Below are 20964 nucleotides of genomic sequence, written 5' to 3'. Positions count from 1 at the left end.
AGTGGTACAGAACAAAGACATCTAGGGGTACAAGTTCACAGCTCCTTGAAAGTGGAGTCACAGATGGACAGCGTGGTGAAGAAGGCATTTGGCATGCTTGGGTTCATCGGTCAGAACACTGAATACAGGAATTGGAACGTCTTATTGACATTGTACAAGGCATTGGTAAGGCCACACTTGGAATACTGTGTGCAATTCTGGTCGCCCTATTATAGAAAGGATATTATTAAACTAGAAAGAGTGCAGAAAAGATTTACTAGGATGCTACCGGGAGTTGATGGATTGTGTTATAAGGAGAGGCTGAATAGACTGGGACTTTTTCTCAGCAGCATAGGAGGCTGAGGGGTGACCTTATAGAGGTTTATAAAATAATGAGGAGCGTAGACAAGGTAGATAGTCAATATCTTTTCCCAAAGGTATAAGAGTCTAAAACCAGAGGGCATAGGTTTAAGGTGAGAGGGGAGAGAGACAAAATGGTTCAGAGGGGCAATTTTTTCACACAAAGGATGGTGAGTGTCTAGAACAAGCTGTTAGAGGTAGTAGTAGAAGCTGTACAAGTTTATATTTTAAAAAGCATTTAGATAGTTATGTGGGTAAGATGGGTATCGAGGGATATGGGCCAAATGCAGGCAATTGGGATTATCTTACGGGTTTAAAAAAAAGGGCGGTATGACAAGTTGGGCCAAAGGACCTGTTTCCGTGCTGTAAACCTCTATGACTCTATGACAGTTATTGGAATTGTGTCATGATGAATTTGGTACAAGCAGCAGTTAGGTTTCTTTTAAAGTTGCAGATGTCCACTTTGCTGTGTTTTTTTTTTCAAAATAGTTCCATGTTAGGGTTCTTTGATCATCAGCCAGGAGAAGCCAATTAAACCTTAGCTCAAGGGTAAATGAACCAAAATTATAACTGTTCAAGAATTAGAAAGTCATGAACCATTTAAACATCATTTTCAGCAGAGTAAAACTTTTACTTTTAGAAGTGTGCACAAGCATGTTTCCAAACATTCATGCTTTCTCTTTTAATACTTTGATGCATTTAATACTTTTTACAACCAGAGATTCACTGTGGAGGAACAAAAGAGTCTTTCGTCATGGAAATCCAGTGCAAGTCTCCCGACTCAACTATAGTATAACTAGATTTTTAGTTTACTTTGTGCAAAATCGTGCTGCAGCCTTAACTTCAGAGAATCACTCCTACTGCACCTGTGGAACATTTCTATTTCAAACATCAACCATCCTGACCATACCAATTACTCCTGATTTACAGATTGGTTTTGGCTTTGAGCTCATGCCCAAATGGAACCAGACTGAAAATGCGCAAACTCATTTGACATAAAATCATTACTGTCAGCAGACAGAGGACACTTCCATTTCACCAGCTGTGAACATGTTCGCAGTGAAGTATCATGAATTAGAGGATGTTAAAATATATTCATTCAACTTTAACAAAGATGGTTTCCTGGTGCATAAAGTACTTTGGCACAGTGGTTAGCACTACTGCCTCACAGCACCAGGGACTTGGGTTCGATTCCCAGCTTGGGTCACTGTCTGTGTGGAATTTGCACGCTCTCCCTGTGTCTGCATTGGGTTGCTCCAGTTTCCTCCCACAGTCCAAAAGATGTGCTGGTTAATGCATTGGCCGTGCTAAATTCTCCCTCAGTGTATCCAAATGCTTAATGTAAGCACACTTGTGACACTACTAAATAAACTAAAATATTTACAGCCAGAACTTTTCATTTTTAGTGACACCACTCTCTCATAACAGCAAACAGTGTAAATGTAAAAACCTGACTTTAATCAGAGCACACTCTAACAATACTAAGGTTACTCATCTGGCCAGAGTCAAACATTTTGTCCAACTCCTGACAAAAAATTGAGTTGATTTTTCATTAGACATAACTCTCTGCCACTATACTCAGCAATGACTCGTTCAATGACATATTTGAATTGATCCAATTGAGGAAAAGGCTGGAGGAAGACTTGTGCTGGTGATCCCCAGTAATCGCATTCAGAAGCTTGCGAATCCTCATATATATTAATGATCTAGATCTTGGTGTGCAGGGACAACCTCAAAAATTGCAAATGTTACTTAACTTGGAAGTGTTCTAAACTGTGAAGAGGATAATGTAGACTTCAAAAGGACATAAACAAGTTAGCGTAGTGGGCAGAGAGGTGGCAGATGAAGCAGAGAAATGTGAGGTAATGCATTTTGGTAGGAAGAACATGGACAGACAATATAAAATAAAGGGTGAAATTTTTAATGGGGTGCAAGAGCATAGTGCACAGTATTCATGTGCACAGATCATTGAAGCTGGGAGGGCAGTGGAGAGCAGTTAATAAAGCAAATAGTATTCTGGGTTTTACTAATGCTGGCATAGAGTACAAGAGCAAGGAAGTTATGCTGAACTTTTACAAGACATTAGTTGGAGCTCAGCTGGAGTATAGTGTACACTTCTGGGTGCCACACTATAAAGAGGATGTGAATGCATTGGAGAGACTGCAGAAGAGGTTTACAAGAATGGTTCCGGGGATGAGAACTTCAGTTATGAGGATAGATTGGAAAGGTTGGGACTGTTGTCCTTGGAGAGAAGGCAGCAACGAGCAGATTTGATAGAGGTGTTCAAAATCATGAGGGGGTTTGACAAAGTAGATCAGGAGAAATTGTTCCCCTTTATAAAAGGATCAAGAATGAGAAGGCACAGATTTCAAGTGATTTAGAAAAGAAGCAAATGTGATGATGTGAGAAAAAACTTTTTCACAAAGCGAGGGGTTAGGCTCTGGAATGTGTGGTCGAGGCAAGTTCAATCGAGGCATTCAAGAGGGCATTAGGTGATTGCTTGAATAGAAGCACTGTGCAGGGATATAGGGAAAAGGCAGGGAACGGCACGAAGATGTGTGCTCATTTGAAGAGTTGGTGCAGACATGATGGGCTGAATGGTTTCCTTCTGACCATAACAATTCTGTGACTCTGAGATGAAGCATTTCAATTCACATTGAACACTCCTGAAGAGATAACAGATCATGGCCACAAACACAGAAGATGCAATTGATAAATCTGATCAAGACCTCTCAGCCCCATGGACCAGGATGAAACTGAACCAAAGGGAACCAAACACAAACTGGCAGGCAACGTGTAAAGGAGTAGACAATAACATAAGAATATAAGAACTAGGAGCAGGAGTAGGCCATCTGGCCCCTCAAGCCTGCTGCGCCATTCAACAAGATCACGGCTGATCTTTTTGTGGACTCAGCTCCACTTACCAGCCCGCTCACCACAACCCTTAATTCCTTTACTGTTCAAAAACTTATCTGTGCTTGCCTTAAAAACATTCAGTGAGGTAGCCTTTGTGGTTTTGTGTTTTATCAATAACTACTGATAAAATATGATAAAAGATGACAGCTATTACATTTAATATTATAGCATTAGAATACAGAGAAATAAACAATACATATGGAATGATATTGCAGCCATTTATATCATGGGCACTGGATTGGATAATAGATTTTCATTCTACAGAAACACTTGCATTTGGAGGAAGACAACATATTCCAGTCAATCCGGATGGAAAGACAAGACATGCAATCATATCAAAAACACCAATTAAATTTAATTATTTCACATTCAGAGCTAAGAATGTTGAATTCAACTTTAATATATTTTCAGAATATTTTTAAATTCTCCTAAGAAAGAGAGAACCAGAATGGAGGATTCATTAGAATGCGAAGTGCTCCTGGCTCTGTGTAGATTGAAACATGGCAATCACTCTTTGCCATAAACAAAACTATCTAGATGAAACTGATGTAAACAGAAAGAAAAATCTCCCATTTGCATTATCACCTGTTTGCATGGCAGCCCAGGACAGATTTCAACCCGACAAGTCCCTTGCAAACTCCTCGTTCTTTTTTTAATACAACTGCAGTGCAATTAATCAAAGGTCTTCCATCTAAACAGTTTTGAGATTGATCCAAATGGCCATTGTTATGTGTCTAATGTCTATGGGGATCAATTCCAGACCACAAGAAAGGGCTTTGAGGAAAGTTACCTCATCATGAGCAATACCATAGAAATCTATTAATTTCCTTAAATAAATACTGGCAGTGTGTTATTTTTAGCAAATGTACGTTGTGAATCACAAGAAACAGCAACCAAAAGAGGGGAAAGTTTGAATTTGTCTGCAACCAAACATAGCAAACCCCTTAGCAATGTTAATAAGCAATACTCAACAGATGCTGGAATCTGAAACAAGAACAGAGAATGCTGGAAAAACTCAGCAGGTCTGACAGCACCTGTCAGGAAAGAGCAAAACAGAGTTAACGTTTCAAGTCCGTTTGACACTTCGTCAGAGCTAAAGAGAGGGAAATGTGTTGGATATTAAACTGTAGCCGGGAGAGATTTCAACAAGACATTGCAACCATTTCCCTCTTGGTGTTTGACGAAATTTTTACCAAAACTCACTTCCACAGCCACATTTGCTTCCTCAGTAACTGACTTATCCCACGTGGATACTAAAGTTCTTCCCCTCATGTTTAGAATCCACTCAGGATTACAGGTTATCTCTGGGACATACAACACTGCTCAGACAGCTGTTCTCATCACATTCTGAAATCCATATTCAGTGCCATGAGCCACTAAATGTACACATGCGACCCTAATCTCCAGCAACATCGACGCACCCTTTTTCAAGCTGTCCTTGTCCCCATTTTATCCTTCGGCTCATCTGACACCTTCACAAGAAGCCTTTCCTCTTCCTTTCAGGTCTTCCCTCTGACCACATTCCTTCTTCTAATCCCATCTCTTGCCATGTATTCACTATACCCTCTGACCTTCCCCTCCCTAATATTGAGCATTCTGTACTCAGTGACAGATTCAGATCATCTCCTTTCATCCTCCTCTCATTGAATTTTGGGCTTGGTATGATATTGAACTCTTCTGTTGTCTCCATGCTCACTTCTTTAGGCAGGAGTCCAATGGATCCTTTCACCCACTCCAGTGTTCCTCCTCTACCTGGATCCCACCCACTAGCCTTCTACCTGCTCTTGATCTTTTCATTGGGAACTGTCGGCACGACATCGGCCATCTCAATTTCTCTGCTTTCACACACACTCCAACCTGTTTCCCACTGAGACCCATTTCCCTCCCTATGAACTTGCTGCATTCCATTCTCTTAGGTACAACGCTGACCTTGCGACAAGGATGGTGCTGTTCTTGTCTGGCTTACAGACCTCTACCTTAGGGGCTGTGCACCAGCTCTCAGACACTCCCTCCTACCTCCCCCTGGACCATGACCCCATCACCAAACACTGAGCCATTGTTTCCAGCACTGGTAGTGAACTTATTTTCTCTGGAGATCTTCCCTCCACAGCTTCCAACTTCATAGTCCCCCAAACCACACAATCTGCTTCTATCTCCTTCCCAAATTCACAAACAGGACTGTTCTGGTTAGACCCATCGTACCAGCCTGTTCCTAACCCACAGAACTTATTTCTTCCTATCTTGACTCTATCCCTTTGTCCAATCTCCTCCCACCTACATTCATGATTCCTCTATGCCTCACATTATATTAACAATTTCCAGTTTTGTAGTCATAAGAACATAAGAAATAGGAGCAGGAGTAGGCCATCTAGCCCTTCGAGCCTGCCCCGCCATTCAATAAGATCATGGCTGATCTGTCATGGCTCAGTTCCACTTTCCCGCTTTCTCCCCATAACCCTTAATCCCCTCTCCTATCAAAAACCCATCAACCCGCGTCTTAAAAATATTTAGCGAGGCAGCCTCCACCACTTCAACAGGCAGAGAATTCCAGAGATTCACCACCCTTTGAGTGAAGAAGTTCCTCCTCAACTCCGTTCTAAACCGCCCCCCTTTTATCTTGAAGCTGTGCCCCCTAGTCCTACTGTCTTTTTTGAGCGGGAAGAGTCTTTCCACCTCTATCCTATCCATCCCATTCATCATCTTATACGTCTCAATGATATCTCCCCTCATTCTTCTAAACTCTAACGAGTACAAGCCCAGTTTATTCAGCCTCTCCTCATAGCTCAACCCCCTCAACTCCGGCATCAGCCTAGTAAACCTCCTCTGCACTCCCTCCAAGGCCAAAATATCTTTGCGCAGGTGCGGCGCCCAAAAATGCACACAGTACTCCAGCTGCGGCCTCACCAATGCCCTATACAGCCGCAGCAAGACCTCCCTACTTTTATATTCAATCCCCCTCGCTATGAAGGCCAGCATCCCATTCGCCTTCCTGACCACCTGCAAGCTGGGTTTTTGCGACTCATGCACAAGGACCCCGAGGTCCCTCTGCACCGTCGTCTGCTGCAGTTTTTCGCCCCGTAAGTAATAGTCCTTCCTACCATTCTTCCTACCAAAGTGGACCACCTCACACTTGCCAACATTAAATTCCATTTGCCATTTCCTGGCCCATTCGCCCAGCCTATCTAGATCCTTCTGTAGACTCTCCACACCCTCCGCACAATTTGCCGTTCCACCAATCTTGGTGTCATCAGCAAATTTCGACACCCTACACTCGGTTCCCTCCTCCAGATCATCTATATAAATGGTAAAAAGCTGAGGCCCCAGCACCGACCCCTGGGGCACTCCACTAGTCACCATCCGCCAATCCGAATAGCACCCGTTGACCCCCACTCTCTGCCTCCTATTTGACAACCAATCCTCTATCCACGCTAACACCCTACCCCCAACTCCATGTCCCTCGACCTTCTGCAATAACCTCTTGTGGTAACTGCCTGCTCTTCTCTGTGGATACCCAATCTCTCTACACCTCCAACCTCCACCAGGGGAGTCTGAGGACTCTCTGCTTCTTTCTTAAATGGAGACCCAAACAATACCCATCCATCATCACACTTCTCCATCTGGCTGAACTTGTTCTGTCACTCAATAATTTCTCCTTTAACTTGTCTCATTTCTTGCGGATAAAAGGTACGGGTATAGGTACTAGCACGTGCCACAGTTATACTTGTCTTTTTGTGGGTTATGCAAAACACATCTAGATCCAGATCTACTCAGGCCCACATCCTGCAACTCTTTTGCCATTACGCTGATAACCGCATTGATGCCATTTTGTACTCTCATCTGGACCTGGAAAAATGTATTGATTTTGCTTCCAAATTCCACCCCTCTCACCTTCACATGTCCTTTCCAATACTTCCCTTCCAGTCCCTGACCACTCTGTCTCCATTTCCAGTGATAGACTGACCACCAATATTCATTACAAACCCACTAACTCCCACAGCTACGTCAATTACAGCTCCTCACACTCTGCTTCCTGTAAGAACTCCATCCTATTCTCCCAGTTTCTCCATCCCTGTTGCATCTGTTCTGATGATGCCACATTTGAAAATGGCACTCCTGGCATGTCTGCCTTTTCTCCTTAATAAGACTTCCTCGCTCCCCATGTGGTGACAGGGCACTCAATTGGGTTCGACCCATATCCCGCACCTCTGCTCTACCCCTTCCCCTCTTTCCTATAACAATGATCAGAACCTCCTTGTCCTCACTTTCCACCCCACCAGCCTCTGCATTCTCCACCATTTCCACCAACTCCAACATGATGCTACCATGAAACACATCTTCCATCATGCCGTCAGCATTTTGCAGGGACTGCTCCCTCCATAACATCCTGGTCCACTCCTCCATCATGCCCAGCTCTCCATCCTCTTCAACCAGCACCTTTCCTTGCAATCTCAAAAGGTGTAATACCTGCCCTTTTACTCCTTCCTCCTCACCATTCATGGTCCTAAACACTCCTTTCAGGTTAAATAGCACTTCACTTGCACTGCCTTCAATTTGATCTGCTGTATTTGCTGCTCCTAATGTGGTCTTCTCTACACTGGGGAGATTAAATGCAGACTCACAAAGCGGGTCACCGAGTCTGTGTTTAGTTTCCGCAAGCATGACCCCAACATGCCTATTTCTTGACATTTTAGCTCACCATCTTGCCCATATGTCTGTCCTTGGCCTGCTGCAATGCTCCAGTGAAGCCTACCGCAAACTGGAGCAGCAGCATCTTGGCTTGGAGGGCCAAAGGGCCTGTTCCTGTGCTGTAATTTTCTTGATTCTTTGTTCTTTGTTCATCTCATCCTCCGATTAGGCACGTTACAGCCCTCAAGACTCAACACTGAATTCAACAACTTCAAATTGTGACCTTTCTCCTCCATCCTAAACCCTTTGTTTCAAAATATCTCTGACATTTATCATCTCAATCCAAAAGCCCTCCCTCCCTCCCCTCCGCCCCGCTCCAACACCAGGCTATCTGTTTTGTTCTTAAGACTGCTACATCTTGTTGCAATCTCTGCCAGCTACAGTTCAATGCCCTTCAGTTCTCTCCCTTCAGTTCTGATGAAGAATCAGGCAGACTTGAAACATTAACTCTATTTCTCTCCCAACAGGTGCTCTCAGACCTGCCGAGTTTTTTCTTTGTTTAGCAACATTTTTCTTTGACGACAATATTTAATTTTCAAAAATGATTATCACTGTCCAGACTCACTCTCAAGTAGTTTTTTTCACAATGACTCGGTGGCTGCTCATCCTTCTGGTAGAAACCAGAAGTTAACTTCAAAGAAACATTAGAAATAAACAAAAGCAGGCTTCAAATAAAAACACATGGCCACAAAATGTATAAAGCCACATTCAGAACGCTTCAGAAATAATGAGCCAATGAAGGATTTTAATGTCATAAATATGCAACTGATGTTGTGGACAGTAAATATGTTAAATAACCTATTCAACTCATTCTCTGGCAATTTATAAATGTTTTTCCTCAAATGAACTGCTTCTGAGAGAAGAAAAAAGGGAGCAGATCAAGGGAAAGGGCAACTGAAATTAACTGAACTCACGGCAAGTCTTCAAGTTTGGAGGCATCATGACGTGGATCGAGAAGATCGTAACCACATTCATTGTAAATTTCCAAGTAGGAAATGTGGGTTGTGTAGACTTTGCTGCTGTCCTGCTCCAAAGGAAATAAAACAAAGTAAATAAAATAGCTGAGCCTAGATACAGACGGTTAGGTGTATAAATATAGACCAGAATTTTACCACCCCGCCCACCACAGGAACCACAGTGGGCGAGGGGTGGACAATGGAAAGGTCCACTGACCTCAGATGGGATTTTACGGTTTTGGGACCAGCGAGACCATAAAATCCCGCCCATTTTTCACATTTTGACTTTTAGTTCAATGGTTTACTGTGACAATTACATTTTTTTTCAAATCTCAGAATAGGCATCAAGGGAAAAAGAACCAAAACTGATTTTTTCAGATAGCCGGCTTCAGGAAGTACAAGATGCTGTTGTCTCACGCAACGAAGTCTTGATTTGATTTATTATTGTCACATGCATTGAGATACAGTGAAAAGTATTGTTTCTTGCACGCTATGCAAACAAAACATAGAGCACACAGAAGAGAAGGAGAAGGTGCAGAATGCAGTGTTACAATCATAGCTAGGGTGCAAAGAAATGTCAGCTTAATATATGGTAAATCCATTAAAAAGTCTGATGGTAGTAGGGAAGAAGCTGTTCTTGAGCCCAACTTTTGAATGGACCTACCCTATATTAAGCTGATCTTTTTCTACACCCTAGCTATGACTGTAACACTACATTCTGCACCCTCTCCTTTCCTTCTCCCCTATGTACTCTACAAACGGTATGTTTTGTCTGTATAGTGCACAAGACACAATACTTTTCACTGTATCATTGTGACAATAATAAATCAAATCAATTTTTCCTCCATTCTTGTGCTTTTTCCTGTCAGTGGTTCTTGAAAGAATGAGATTCTGGTGGCAGCGAGGACATTAGATGGCAAGGCGCTTCCCTTGCTGATGACCCAACAGTACATTTGTTGTACAGTGCATAAAGGCAGACCCAGCGATGATTACCCATCTGCTTTCTCAGTTGGGAGCAATTCCACAGCAAATGAGCACAAGCAAAGGGGAGAAGGAGGGCAAATGAGGTTCTTAGAAATATACAGTGCACACCCGTTTAAATGTGAAATTTCACCTATGTTTCACTTCGAATGGGAATCTTCAGCTGCAGTGGTGCATGAAAGTCATACAAGATAAAGCAGAAGTGAATTGTCACCTTTAATCAACTGTGTAGCTTGAAATTGCTAATCTATTGTGACAAAGGAGCTGAGATTAAAATAGCAACAAAGATGCTGGTTGATACTGGAGAACAAATACAATTTACCAGCGTGTTGAACAAGTGCAATAGTCCTATAAAATGGTGCGCATTTCCATTGAAGGTTGTATCCAACACAAACAATTTACAAAATGTTGAATGTATCGTCATTAAAGTACAAGTATTCCTTAAAATGGAACTCCAATTTGGAACCGTATTAGTCAGTTCCATGTTTTACTGATTTTGTTTTCTTCAGGGATATTGGAAATGCTACACCAAAAACAAAAGAGAACAAACTGGACTTCTCTGGCTGCCAGAAAATTAGTGAAGGACTAAGATACTGCCACACGGATAATTACAACAACTAATGACTTTTCCATAGCTTAAACTGAAGTGCACAGGAGGAAGCCTCTGCCAGTTCTGATTTTGTTAGGTTTCCTATGGCTCCTGCTGACACACCTAATCCAGGTAAAGAACAAAACATGAAGGCACAACAGTACTGTTAGTCAGACTTGCACAATTTTCCTCTTCCAGATGGGGTTGCCCCAACCAGCAAGCTGTCTTAACCGATGAAACTCAGATGTGGTTTTAGAGACTGCTGGAGTTTGAGGCTGAGACACATGACATTAAATCTAAAAATAAAAATCTAAACCAAGCTAAATGTATGCACATGGCCATTTGCTCCGAATTCCTGTAGTAATTCGTTCTCTCTATTCACAATATTTTCTTTACAAGCTAATTTATGTTATATGGCAGTAACAGATTTACTTGAGTTCCACATCACTACTTACATAAATTTCAATATTTGGACAACACTTACTTTCCTTGCAATTGTAACCAAAACCCCCTACTGCTTTAGCATTAGAAACACAAGTTAGCAGCTAACAGACGAAACACGTTACCTTCTGAAACTCTCCAAACATGTATGAGAGTGTTCTGGGAATGATGCCTCTGTCACTGTATCGTTCAGCACCTCCTGTAACAGTGAATGTCTTCCCACTGCCTGTCTGCCCATAAGCAAAAATAGTGCCGTTGTAGCCTGAAAGGACACTGCAAAGAGAAACAAACAATATTAAAGTGAAGAACTAGAAACATGTTGCAGGGCTTTTGGTTATTAACCACATATTTTAACATGAAGTTTATCTTTATTATTCCAATCATGCATAGGCCACCAATTTTACTGATGCACCAAAGAAAGCAACATTTCCTGATGTATCACAGCTTGGTACGGCTCCTGCTCTGACCAAGACTGCCAGAATCACAAAAAATTGTGAACGTAGCCCAATCCATCACACAAACTAGCCTCCCATCCATTGACTCCAACTGCACTTCCCGCTGCGTCGGAAAAGCAGCCAGCAAAATTAAGGACCCCACGCACTACAAACATTCTCCCTTCACCTTCTTCCATCGGGAAAAAGATACAAAAATCTGAGATAATCTATTAACCAACTCAAGAACAGCTTCTTCCCTGCCGCCATCAGATTTTTGAATGGACCTGCCTTATGTTAAGTTGACCTTTCTCTACACCCTAGATATGACTGTAACACTCCATTCTGCACCCGCTCCTTTCCTATCTATGAACGGTATGCTTTGTCTTTGTAGCATGCAAGAAACAATACTTTCACTGTATCCCAATACATGTGACAATAATAAATCAAATCAAATCAAAAGCAAATAGGTAACATGTAGGAAGCCTTCGGTTTTCCTCACTGATGTAATCCTGCCAGAACTGTAGCCAGTCAAAATTTCTACTCTGATGCTTAGTCCTGCATTGACACAAGTTTATTAGTCGAGCCACACAATAATATTTTTGCCAGCCTTTCAGCGTTATCCCCCACTGTGGTCACAGGCTCACCGTAGGAAAGAGTGAAATGAGGCTGGTGAAGGTTCTGCAGCCTTGAAGAGTTAGTCAGCAGAAGCGAACAGCCAAATCTTACAAATTCTTTAAAACTGAGCGAGTCCAGAAATGTAACCAAATCAGCCCATTGTGTAAAAGGTGAAGTCCATCCTTCGTATCTTAACACAGGGCAGCAAGGACATGCAAGATTCCAAACATAAAGCAGTGTGGTGCTCACAATAACAACTTGCAATTATACAGCATCTTAAACATAGAAAAAAAATTCCAAAATACACTGCAGGCTTATTTCAGAAATAGATACTGAGGTTGCGCAAAGGGATTTAAATTGCATGGATTTTGAATGTGACAAGAGGAAGGAGAGATGGAGAGATGAGGGACAGTAGGAGAGGAATCCCAGAATATGAGGCCTAGCTAAGAACATGGCCACTAACGGTGGAGTGAAAGGGAGGTGGGAGTACACAAATGGTCAGAGCCAAAGAATTCAGGAGAAGAGTCGTAGGCAGTCAGAGGTATGATGGGGGCAAAGCCATGAAAGGATTTAAACACAAGAATAAAAATTTTCAGCTTGAGGTGTTGAAAGTGCATGGGAAAATATCGATCAATGAGAATTAGGGTAACAGGAGGCAGGGATAGGATATGGGCAGCAAAATGTTGGACAAGTTTGACAGAAGGCTGTCCTGGGGGAACACTGGAGTCTTTATGAAGGTGATGAAAGTCTGAATGAGGGTTCCAAAAACAGACAGGTTGATTTAAGGATGGAAGACGACACCGATAGAGGTGGAAGGAGGCAGTGTTTGTGATGGAGAGGACATGGAGTTGAATACTCAAATCTGAATTGAATAGGGTTTTGAAAATGAAAACCTCTTTAAAGTTTATTTATTAGTCATAAGGAGGCTTACATTAACACTACAATGAAGTTACTGTGAAAATCCCCCGGTCGCCACATTCCGACACCTGTTCAAGTACACTGAGGGAGAATTTAGCACCAAACCAACACGTCTTTTCAGAGTGTGGGAGGAAACCGGAGCACCCAGACACAGGGAGAACGTGCAGACTCCAAACAGACAGTGGCCCAAGCTGGGAATCAAACACAGGTCCCTGGCGCTGTGAGGCAGCGGTGCTAACCAGTGTGCCACCCTAAATCTCTGGTTCAACGGAAGACATGATGTGGAGATGCTGGCGTTGGACTGGGGTAAACACAGCAAGAAGTCTCACAACACCAGATTAAAGTCCAACAGGTTTATTTGGTAGCAAAAGCCACTAGCTTTCGGAGCACTGCCCCTTCATCAGTTGAGCGGGAGTTCTATTCACAAACAGGGCATATAAAAACACAAACTCAATTTACAAAACAATGATTGGAATGTGAGTCTTTACAAGTAATCAAGTCTTAAGGCAGACAATGTGAGTGGAGAGAGCGTTAAGCACAGGTAAAAAAGATGTGTATTGTCTCCAGACAGGACAGTTAGTGAGATTCTGCAAGTCCAGACAAATCGTGGAGGTTATAAACAGTGTGACATGAACCCAAGATCCCAGTTGAGGCCATTCTCATGTGTGCAGATCTTGGTTATCAGTCTCTGCTCAGCGACTCTGTGCTGTCGTGTGCCATGCAGGCCGCTTTAACATAGAACACTACAGCACAAGCAGGCCCCTGCAGCCCACAAGTTGCAACGATCACATCTATACCTACCAAGCCATAGAACTATCTGTATCTCCCAATCCCATTAGATCCCATATACTCATCCAGAAGTCTTTTAAAAGACCCCAGAGAGTTTGCCTCTACCACCACCGACGGCAGCCAATTCCACTCACTCACCACCCTCTGAGTGAAAAACTTACCCCTAACATCTCCTCTGTACTTGCCCCCCAGCACCTTAAACCTGTGTCCTCTCGTAGCGACCATTTCAGCCCTGGGAAATAGCTTCTGAGAATCCACCCTATCTATTCCTCTCAACATTTTATAAACCTCTATCAGGTCGCCTCTCAACCTTTGTCTCTCCAGGGAGAAGAGACCTAGCTCCCTCAACCTATCTTCATAAAGCATGTCTCCCAATCCAGGCAACATCCTTGTAAATTTCCTCTGCACCCTCTCAATAGCTTCCACATCCTTCCTGTAGTGAGGCGACCAGAACTGTGCACAGTACTCCAAGTGGGGTCTGACAAGGGTCTTATAAAGTTGCAGCATTACCTCCCGACTTCTAAACTCAATCCCTTGATTAATGAAGGCTTTGGAGAACGCTTACCCGAAGATCAGAGGCCGAATGCCCGTGACCGCTGAAGTGTTCCCCAACAGGAAGAAAACATTCTTGCCTGGTGATTGTCGAGCGGTGTTCATTCATCCGTTGTTATAGCATCTGCATAGTCTCCCCAGTGTACCATACCTCAGGACATCCTTTCCTGTATCAGCTAGACAACGTCAGCCAAGTTGCAAGAGTACGTATCGTGTAGCTGGTGGATGGTGCTCTCACGTGAGATGATGGCATCTGTGTCGATGATCTGGCAAGTCTTGAAGAAGCTGCTGTGGCAGAGTTGTTTGATGTCGTGGTCACTGTTCTAAAAGTTAGGTAGTTTGCTGTGGACAATGGTCTGTTTGAGATTGTGCGGTTGTTTGAAGGCAAGAAGTGGGGTTGTGGGGATGTTTGTCTTCATCAATGACATGTTGAAGGCTCTGGAGGAGATGTTGTAGCTTCTCTGCTCTGGGGAAGTACTGGATGACGAAGGGTGCTGTGTCCACTATGTCCCGTGTTTGTCTTCTGAGGAGATTGGTGTAGTTTTTCACTATGGTGCGTTGGAACTGTCTATCGATGAGTCGAGCACCATATCCCGTTCTTCTGAGGGCATCTTTCAGCATCTGGAGGTATCTGTTGCGATCCTCCTCATCTGAGCAGATCCTGTGTATACAGAGGGCTTGTCCGTAGCGGATGGCTTCTTTAACATGTTTAGGGTGGAAGCTGGAGAAATAGAGCATTTTGAGGTTATCTCACAATGCTCTGCTTGTGGCAAAATGAAGTGCTGAGGTGACCATCCTTAATGGAGATCCGTGTGTCCGAGAATGCAACCGATTCCGGAGAGTAATCCATGGTGAGTCTGATGGTGGGATGGAACTTGTTGATGTCATCATATAGTTGTTTCAGTGATTGTCCGCCATCAGTCCAAAGGAAACAAATGTCATCTATGTATCTAGTGTATAGCATCGGTTGAAGGTCCTGTGCGGTTCCGCACATACATGAGAACGGCCTCAACTGGGATCTTGGGTTCATGTCACACCTGGTGTTGTGAAACTTCTTATTGTGTTAACTGAAGACAGCAGCTGAAGGGGAGATGCAACCACTGGGAAGAGGATGAACTGCGTGGACTGGATCTGATGATAATTTGCTCTTCCCTGTGTTTAACTGATGAAACTAAGCAAATTGGAAAGGAACAAATAACCTGCCATCACAGAGCCAGTACTGGGTCAAAATCAGATGTGGAAAAGGGATGTATCTTATGTAGCTTCTTGGGTAATGCTAGATGCGATAAAGAGCTGGAGAAGTTCAGGGAGGATAACTGCAGAGCTTAGGACAAGGGCCAGGGCTTGACATCCTGCAACTCATTAAGGACTTATTTGCCGAGCTGACCTTGATTATCAATGGTAATGAGAAAATGGTACACTTCAGTTACCTTAAACTTTCATCAACATTACACTGAGAAAGGATCAATAAATTAACATCTTTGTAAAAACTTTTAAAATTTTGAACTGTGTCTTTTTTGTCAATGAGTAACAGCATTGTGGCTCCTACAATAAATACCGAAACCTCCACCCTCATTCGCTGTTTTGATTTTCCAGCTGGGATTCTCCAGTGTCGCTGCAGTGAATAGAGTTTTGGTTGAGCACCAAATTCTCTGCTCCCGATGCCAGCGGAGCAGGAATGGAGAAGATCGGAGAGTTCCGCCAACAGCATTTTGGGATAAATTTTGAAAAATGGCTTTTCTTGTTATCATGTTTGCCAACCTTTGACTTAGTAGCCGAGGCTACATTTGCTCATGTTGTCCCGAAGGAAACTGGGGTTGCATAACAGGCCAGAATTAAAGAACACATATGTTATCCCTCAGGATTGCAGGGCTGAAGCAGGTTACAGACAAGGGGAATTAGGCCACAGAGGAATATGAATAAAGTGTTACGACATGGCAGGTGTTAAGTACCGAGGTGTCCAAATCCCAAAGCAAAACTTGAAACAGCTGCCAGAGTGGTTTGTAATTTATATAGTATGAGCAGGTTTACTGAAATCAGAAAGTAACTTCTCAGACCAATTGTGACGATTTTATATTAAAATTAAACATTTAATAAAATAAACAAAAAGAATTACACTTAAGAACACCTTGACACAGCTAACAATATTTTTTTAAGCTTTTCGAAATGGATGTTGGCTGAAATAACTTAGGGCTAACCCCCCTTAGGGGTGACATCCTTATAGATTTTCTAATCTATAAATTTTATTACACAATGCTCTGCTGCTTTTAGCATGTTCTCCAAGAGTGACGGAAAACTAGTTCTCCAGATCTGACCTTGTTAACACTCTGTCTTCCTCAAGATCTTGCCACCTGGCACACATGCAGCTTCCAACAATGTCTTAAATCTGCTTTTTCCCTTTGATCTTACTCTCTGTTTCCTACAATCCTTTAAAAGTTCCCTCTTCCCAGAACTAATCAATCCTGCTTTTTGAAAACTTTATGTCTATGCATTCTAAAAGTAAACTTACACCACCTTTGCATCATCTATTTACAAGCTTTGTCAAATACAGTGCCATGGATTCCTTTTGCAGACGATAAGGCAGAGCCTCAGTTTAATAGCTCATCTGAAAAAAACAATAACACCCTTATTATTGTACTGAAGTGTGAGTCGAATCATGTGCTCGAGTCTCTGCTACAGGGCTTGGACCTTCTGGTTCTAGATTGCTACCACTGAGCCAAGGTTGACACCTAGACATTAGAGAAAATGTTAGGGAACTCATGTTCAATTAAAAAGTATGGCAACAATATTGATGCCTTGAAACTTAATATTCCCAGCTTTAAAAGTTTCCGGAGACACAAAAAGTAAAATGCATGCAAGAAATCAATGTTATTAAAGATATAATTCCAGCCACAGTTTAAAAAAACGGTTCACTTGATGGTAGTACTCAGACAGTGTCTGGGATAGGTTAAGAACTAGTAAGGGACCAAACCATATTGGGAATACATATGGATCGCCAAATATGGGAAAGAAATCAAGGATGAAAATTATAGGCAATTTGGGGAGGTTTCCAGCAGGTAAAAAGTATAATTGTGCAGGGACACTAAACAACCTGAGATTAACTGTGGCAGAAATTTCTGAGAAAAAATGGGGAGGGGTTTTAAGAATATTTTAGAAAGCATTTCTTAATGAATGTTTTGCACAATGTATGATTTCTTAAACAGAATATCTCTACAAAGAAAGATGCAATGCCACATTTAGGTCAGGATAATGAAGCAAATAACCAGAGGTGGCAATTAAGAACCGCCACCAATTAAAGTTATATAGAACATGCAGAGCATTTCACAATAAATCCAATTTACAGTTTTAGCCTGAAGATATGTTCTGATGTAGTCATTTGTCACCAAAGGTATTGACAGACAATGGATATCTCATATGATTGCCAATGTCACAGTTTCTGTTCACAATTAGGAGCTAGATTTAGATTTGATTTGATTTATTATGGTCACATGTATTAACATACAGGGAAAAGTATTGTTTCTCGCGTGCACGTGCGCTATACAGACAAAACATACCGTTCATAGAGAAGGAAACAAGTGAGTGCAGAATGTAGTGTCACAGTCATAACTAGGGTGTAGAGAAAGATCAACTTAATGCAAGGTAGGTCCATTCAAAAGTCTGACAGCAGCAGGCAAGAAGCTGTTCTTGAGTCGGTTGTAGATGACATCAGACTTTTGTATCTTTTTCCCAAAGGAAGAAGATGAAAAGAGAGAATGTCTGAGCTGTGTGGGGTCCTTAATTATGCTGGCTGCTTTGCCGAGGCAGCGGGGAGTGTAAGCAGAGTCAATGGATGGGAGGCTGCTATAGTTTATTCTACTGTAATGCTGGGCTGTTATTTCCTACATTACAATACTTCAATAAAAGTACTTGGATAGCAGCAAAGCACTTTGTCACATTCTAAGGTTGTGAAAAGTGTAGAAATATTTATCTCTCTTTCAAATATACAAGTTTTTTTTCCTAATTCAAACATAGCTGTCACTTTTAACAGATAGATCACTATCCCTCACAATATCAAACAAATAAGCTGCCTGGATTGCGATGCCAACAATTGAAAGTTTTAAATGTTGGCTACAGACCTAACGGTTTCATACCTAAAGATTTAAGACTGAAAAGGATCTTCTTGCATTCAAATTAAAGCAGCTCCCTGTAAGAGTTCACACAGCCAAATATTTCAGTCAACTCTTGTTTCATTACTGCACTCAGGTGAAACTGATTTTCTCCAGTATTCTAAAACTCAAGAATTAAATCAATATGAACAGAAAAGATAATTCTTGATTTTTGATTTGATTTATTATTGTCACATGTATTAGTATACAATGAAAAATATTGTTTAGAGCATAGAACATAAAACAGTACAGCACGGTACAGGCCCTTCGGCCTTCGATGTTGTGCCAAGCTTTATCCAAACCCAAGATCAAACTATCCCACTCCCTCTCATTCTGGTGTGCTCCATGTGCCTATCCAATAACCACCTGATAGTTCCTAAAGTGTCCGAATCCACTATCACAGCAGGCAGTGCATTCCACACACCAACCACTCTGAGTAAAGAACCTTTTTCGGATATCCCTCCTATATCTCCCACCATGAACCTTATAGTTATGCTCCCTAGTAACAGCTACATCCACCCGATGAAATAGTCTCTGACTATTTCCTCGGGTTCTTACACACTATACAGACAAAGCATACTGTACAGAGAGAAGAAAAAGAGAGATTGCAGAATGAATGTTATTATCATAGCTAGGATGCAAGAAAATATTAATATTAATTTATGCATTCCATTCAAAAGTCTGGTGGCAGCAGGGAAGAAACTGTTCTTGAGTCAGCCAGTAATAAGTGACAAGGGTGAATTCCAACACTGAAGTGAAGCAATTTTCACCATTCAGGTGGGTGCACCATGCTAACATAAGAACATAAGAAATAGGAGCAGGAGTAGGCCAACTAGCCCTTCAAGCCTGCCCCGCCATTCAATAAGATCATGGCTGATCTGTCATGGCTCAGTTCCACATTCCCGCCCTCTCCCCATAACCCTTAATCCCCTCTCTTATCAAAAACCCATCAACCCGCGTCTTAAAAATATTTAGCGAGGTAGCCTCCACCACTTCAACGGGCAGAGAATTCCAGAGATTCACCACCCTTTGAGTGAAGAAGTTCCTCCTCAACTCCGTTCTAAACCGCCCCCCCTTTATCTTGAGGCTGTGCCCCCTAGTCCTACTATCCTTTCTGAGCGGGAAGAGTCTCTCCACCTCTATCCTATCCATCCCATTCGTCATCTTATATGTCTCAATGAGATCTCCCCTCATTCTTCTAAACTCTAACGAGTACGAGCCTAATTTATTCAGCCTCTCCTCATAGCTCAACCCCCTCAACTCCGGCATCATCCTAGTAAACCTCCTCTGCACTCCCTCCAAGGCCAAAATATCCTTGCGTAAGTACGGCGACCAAAACTGCACACAGTACTCCAGCTGCGGCCTCACCAATGCCCTATACAGCTGCAGCAAGACCTCCCTACTTTTATATTCAATCCCCCTCGCGATGAAGGCCAGCATCCCATTCGCCTTCCTGACCACCTGCTGCACCTGCAAGCTGGGTTTTTGCGACTCATGCACAAGGACCCCGAGGTCCCTCTGCACCGTCGCCTGCTGCAGTTTTTCTCCACGCAAGTAATAATCCTTCCTACCATTATTCCTACCAAAGTGGACCACCTCTAACAAAGTTAACCAAGCCATGTGGTTGACTCTAAAAAATGCAAGCCACTCAGCATGGTGGCACAGTAGTTAGCACTGCTGCCTCACAGCACCAGAGACCCCAGTTCAATTCCCAGCTTGGCTTACTGTCTGTGCGGAGTCTGCACTTCCCCTGAGTCTGTGTAGGTTTCCTCCAGGTGCTCTGGTTTCCTCCCATAATATGAAAGACGTGCTGGTTAGGTGCATTGGGGCTGTGCCAAATCCTCCCTCAGTGTACCCAAACAGGTGCCAGAGCGTGGCAACTAGGGGATTTTCACAGCAACATCACTGCAGTGTTAACGTAAACTTCTTTGTGACATTAATAAAGAAATGTTAAAACTTGTTGCAATTATGTACAGGCAACAAATACTGGATTTGACAGTAACGCCTGTCTCCAATGAACTATATAAGAGTTTAAAATGAAGTAATTGCGAATCTGTGTGAGGTGATGTCAATAATCAGTACTACATTGCTAACTGGAATCATTCTCTGTAATCCTCTACCTGCTGGCCACAATATGATTACAATGTCTCCTGGAATCCACAACTCCCATCAGAAATTATTTTAAAATCCTGAGAAAACAACAGCTCAGCATTCTTGCATTAGTACAAGTTGGTGGTATTTTACAACTTTTTGTCTAAGTGTCAGGTGGACGTGGAACTAGTATAGTTCCAGATCCGGTTTTTGGATGCATTTTCAGACCCCCCCACCATACGCACTCTGGCTGCAAAATTTTCAGCAAGTCCATTGCTCACTGCAGAAGCTGCGGGCGTCACTTAACGTGCCCAAAAGTCTGCAGCTCTGATCAGAGCCTCCAACTGCGCATGGGCAGCAAAAAACTAAAATAAAGCGGCTCCCCTGCCAGATCCCTCCCACGCTGGATAATGCCAGCCCCTGGCCCCCATGGACATTGGACTCCACCGGCCCCTCCCCCACAATCCTGCTGCCGAACATTACTGACCCTCTTATACCCCCCACACACTCGC

The 20964-nt window shown here is 42.7% G+C and overlaps 1 protein-coding gene across 4 annotated transcripts in view; it reads right to left on the bottom strand.

Annotated features, from left to right (window-relative positions):
- kif6 (kinesin family member 6) overlaps window positions 1-20964 on the bottom strand; it is a 430254-nt gene that overhangs the window by 379768 nt on the left and 29522 nt on the right. For all 4 annotated transcript variants that reach the window (XM_080192988.1, XM_080192989.1, XM_080192991.1 and 1 more), the window contains exons 4-5: window positions 11034-11181; window positions 8856-8965 (exon numbers count right to left, since the gene is read on the bottom strand). In XM_080192988.1, the coding sequence (XP_080049114.1) occupies window positions 8856-8965; window positions 11034-11181 (258 nt within the window). The remainder of the gene's footprint in view (window positions 1-8855; window positions 8966-11033; window positions 11182-20964) is intronic.

Source organism: Carcharhinus amblyrhynchos, chromosome 7 (genome assembly GCF_965287045.1).
Source record: "Carcharhinus amblyrhynchos chromosome 7, sCarAmb.v2.hapA, whole genome shotgun sequence".
Lineage (NCBI taxonomy): Eukaryota > Metazoa > Chordata > Chondrichthyes > Carcharhiniformes > Carcharhinidae > Carcharhinus > Carcharhinus amblyrhynchos.
This window is presented reverse-complemented; position numbering and strand designations above follow the sequence as displayed.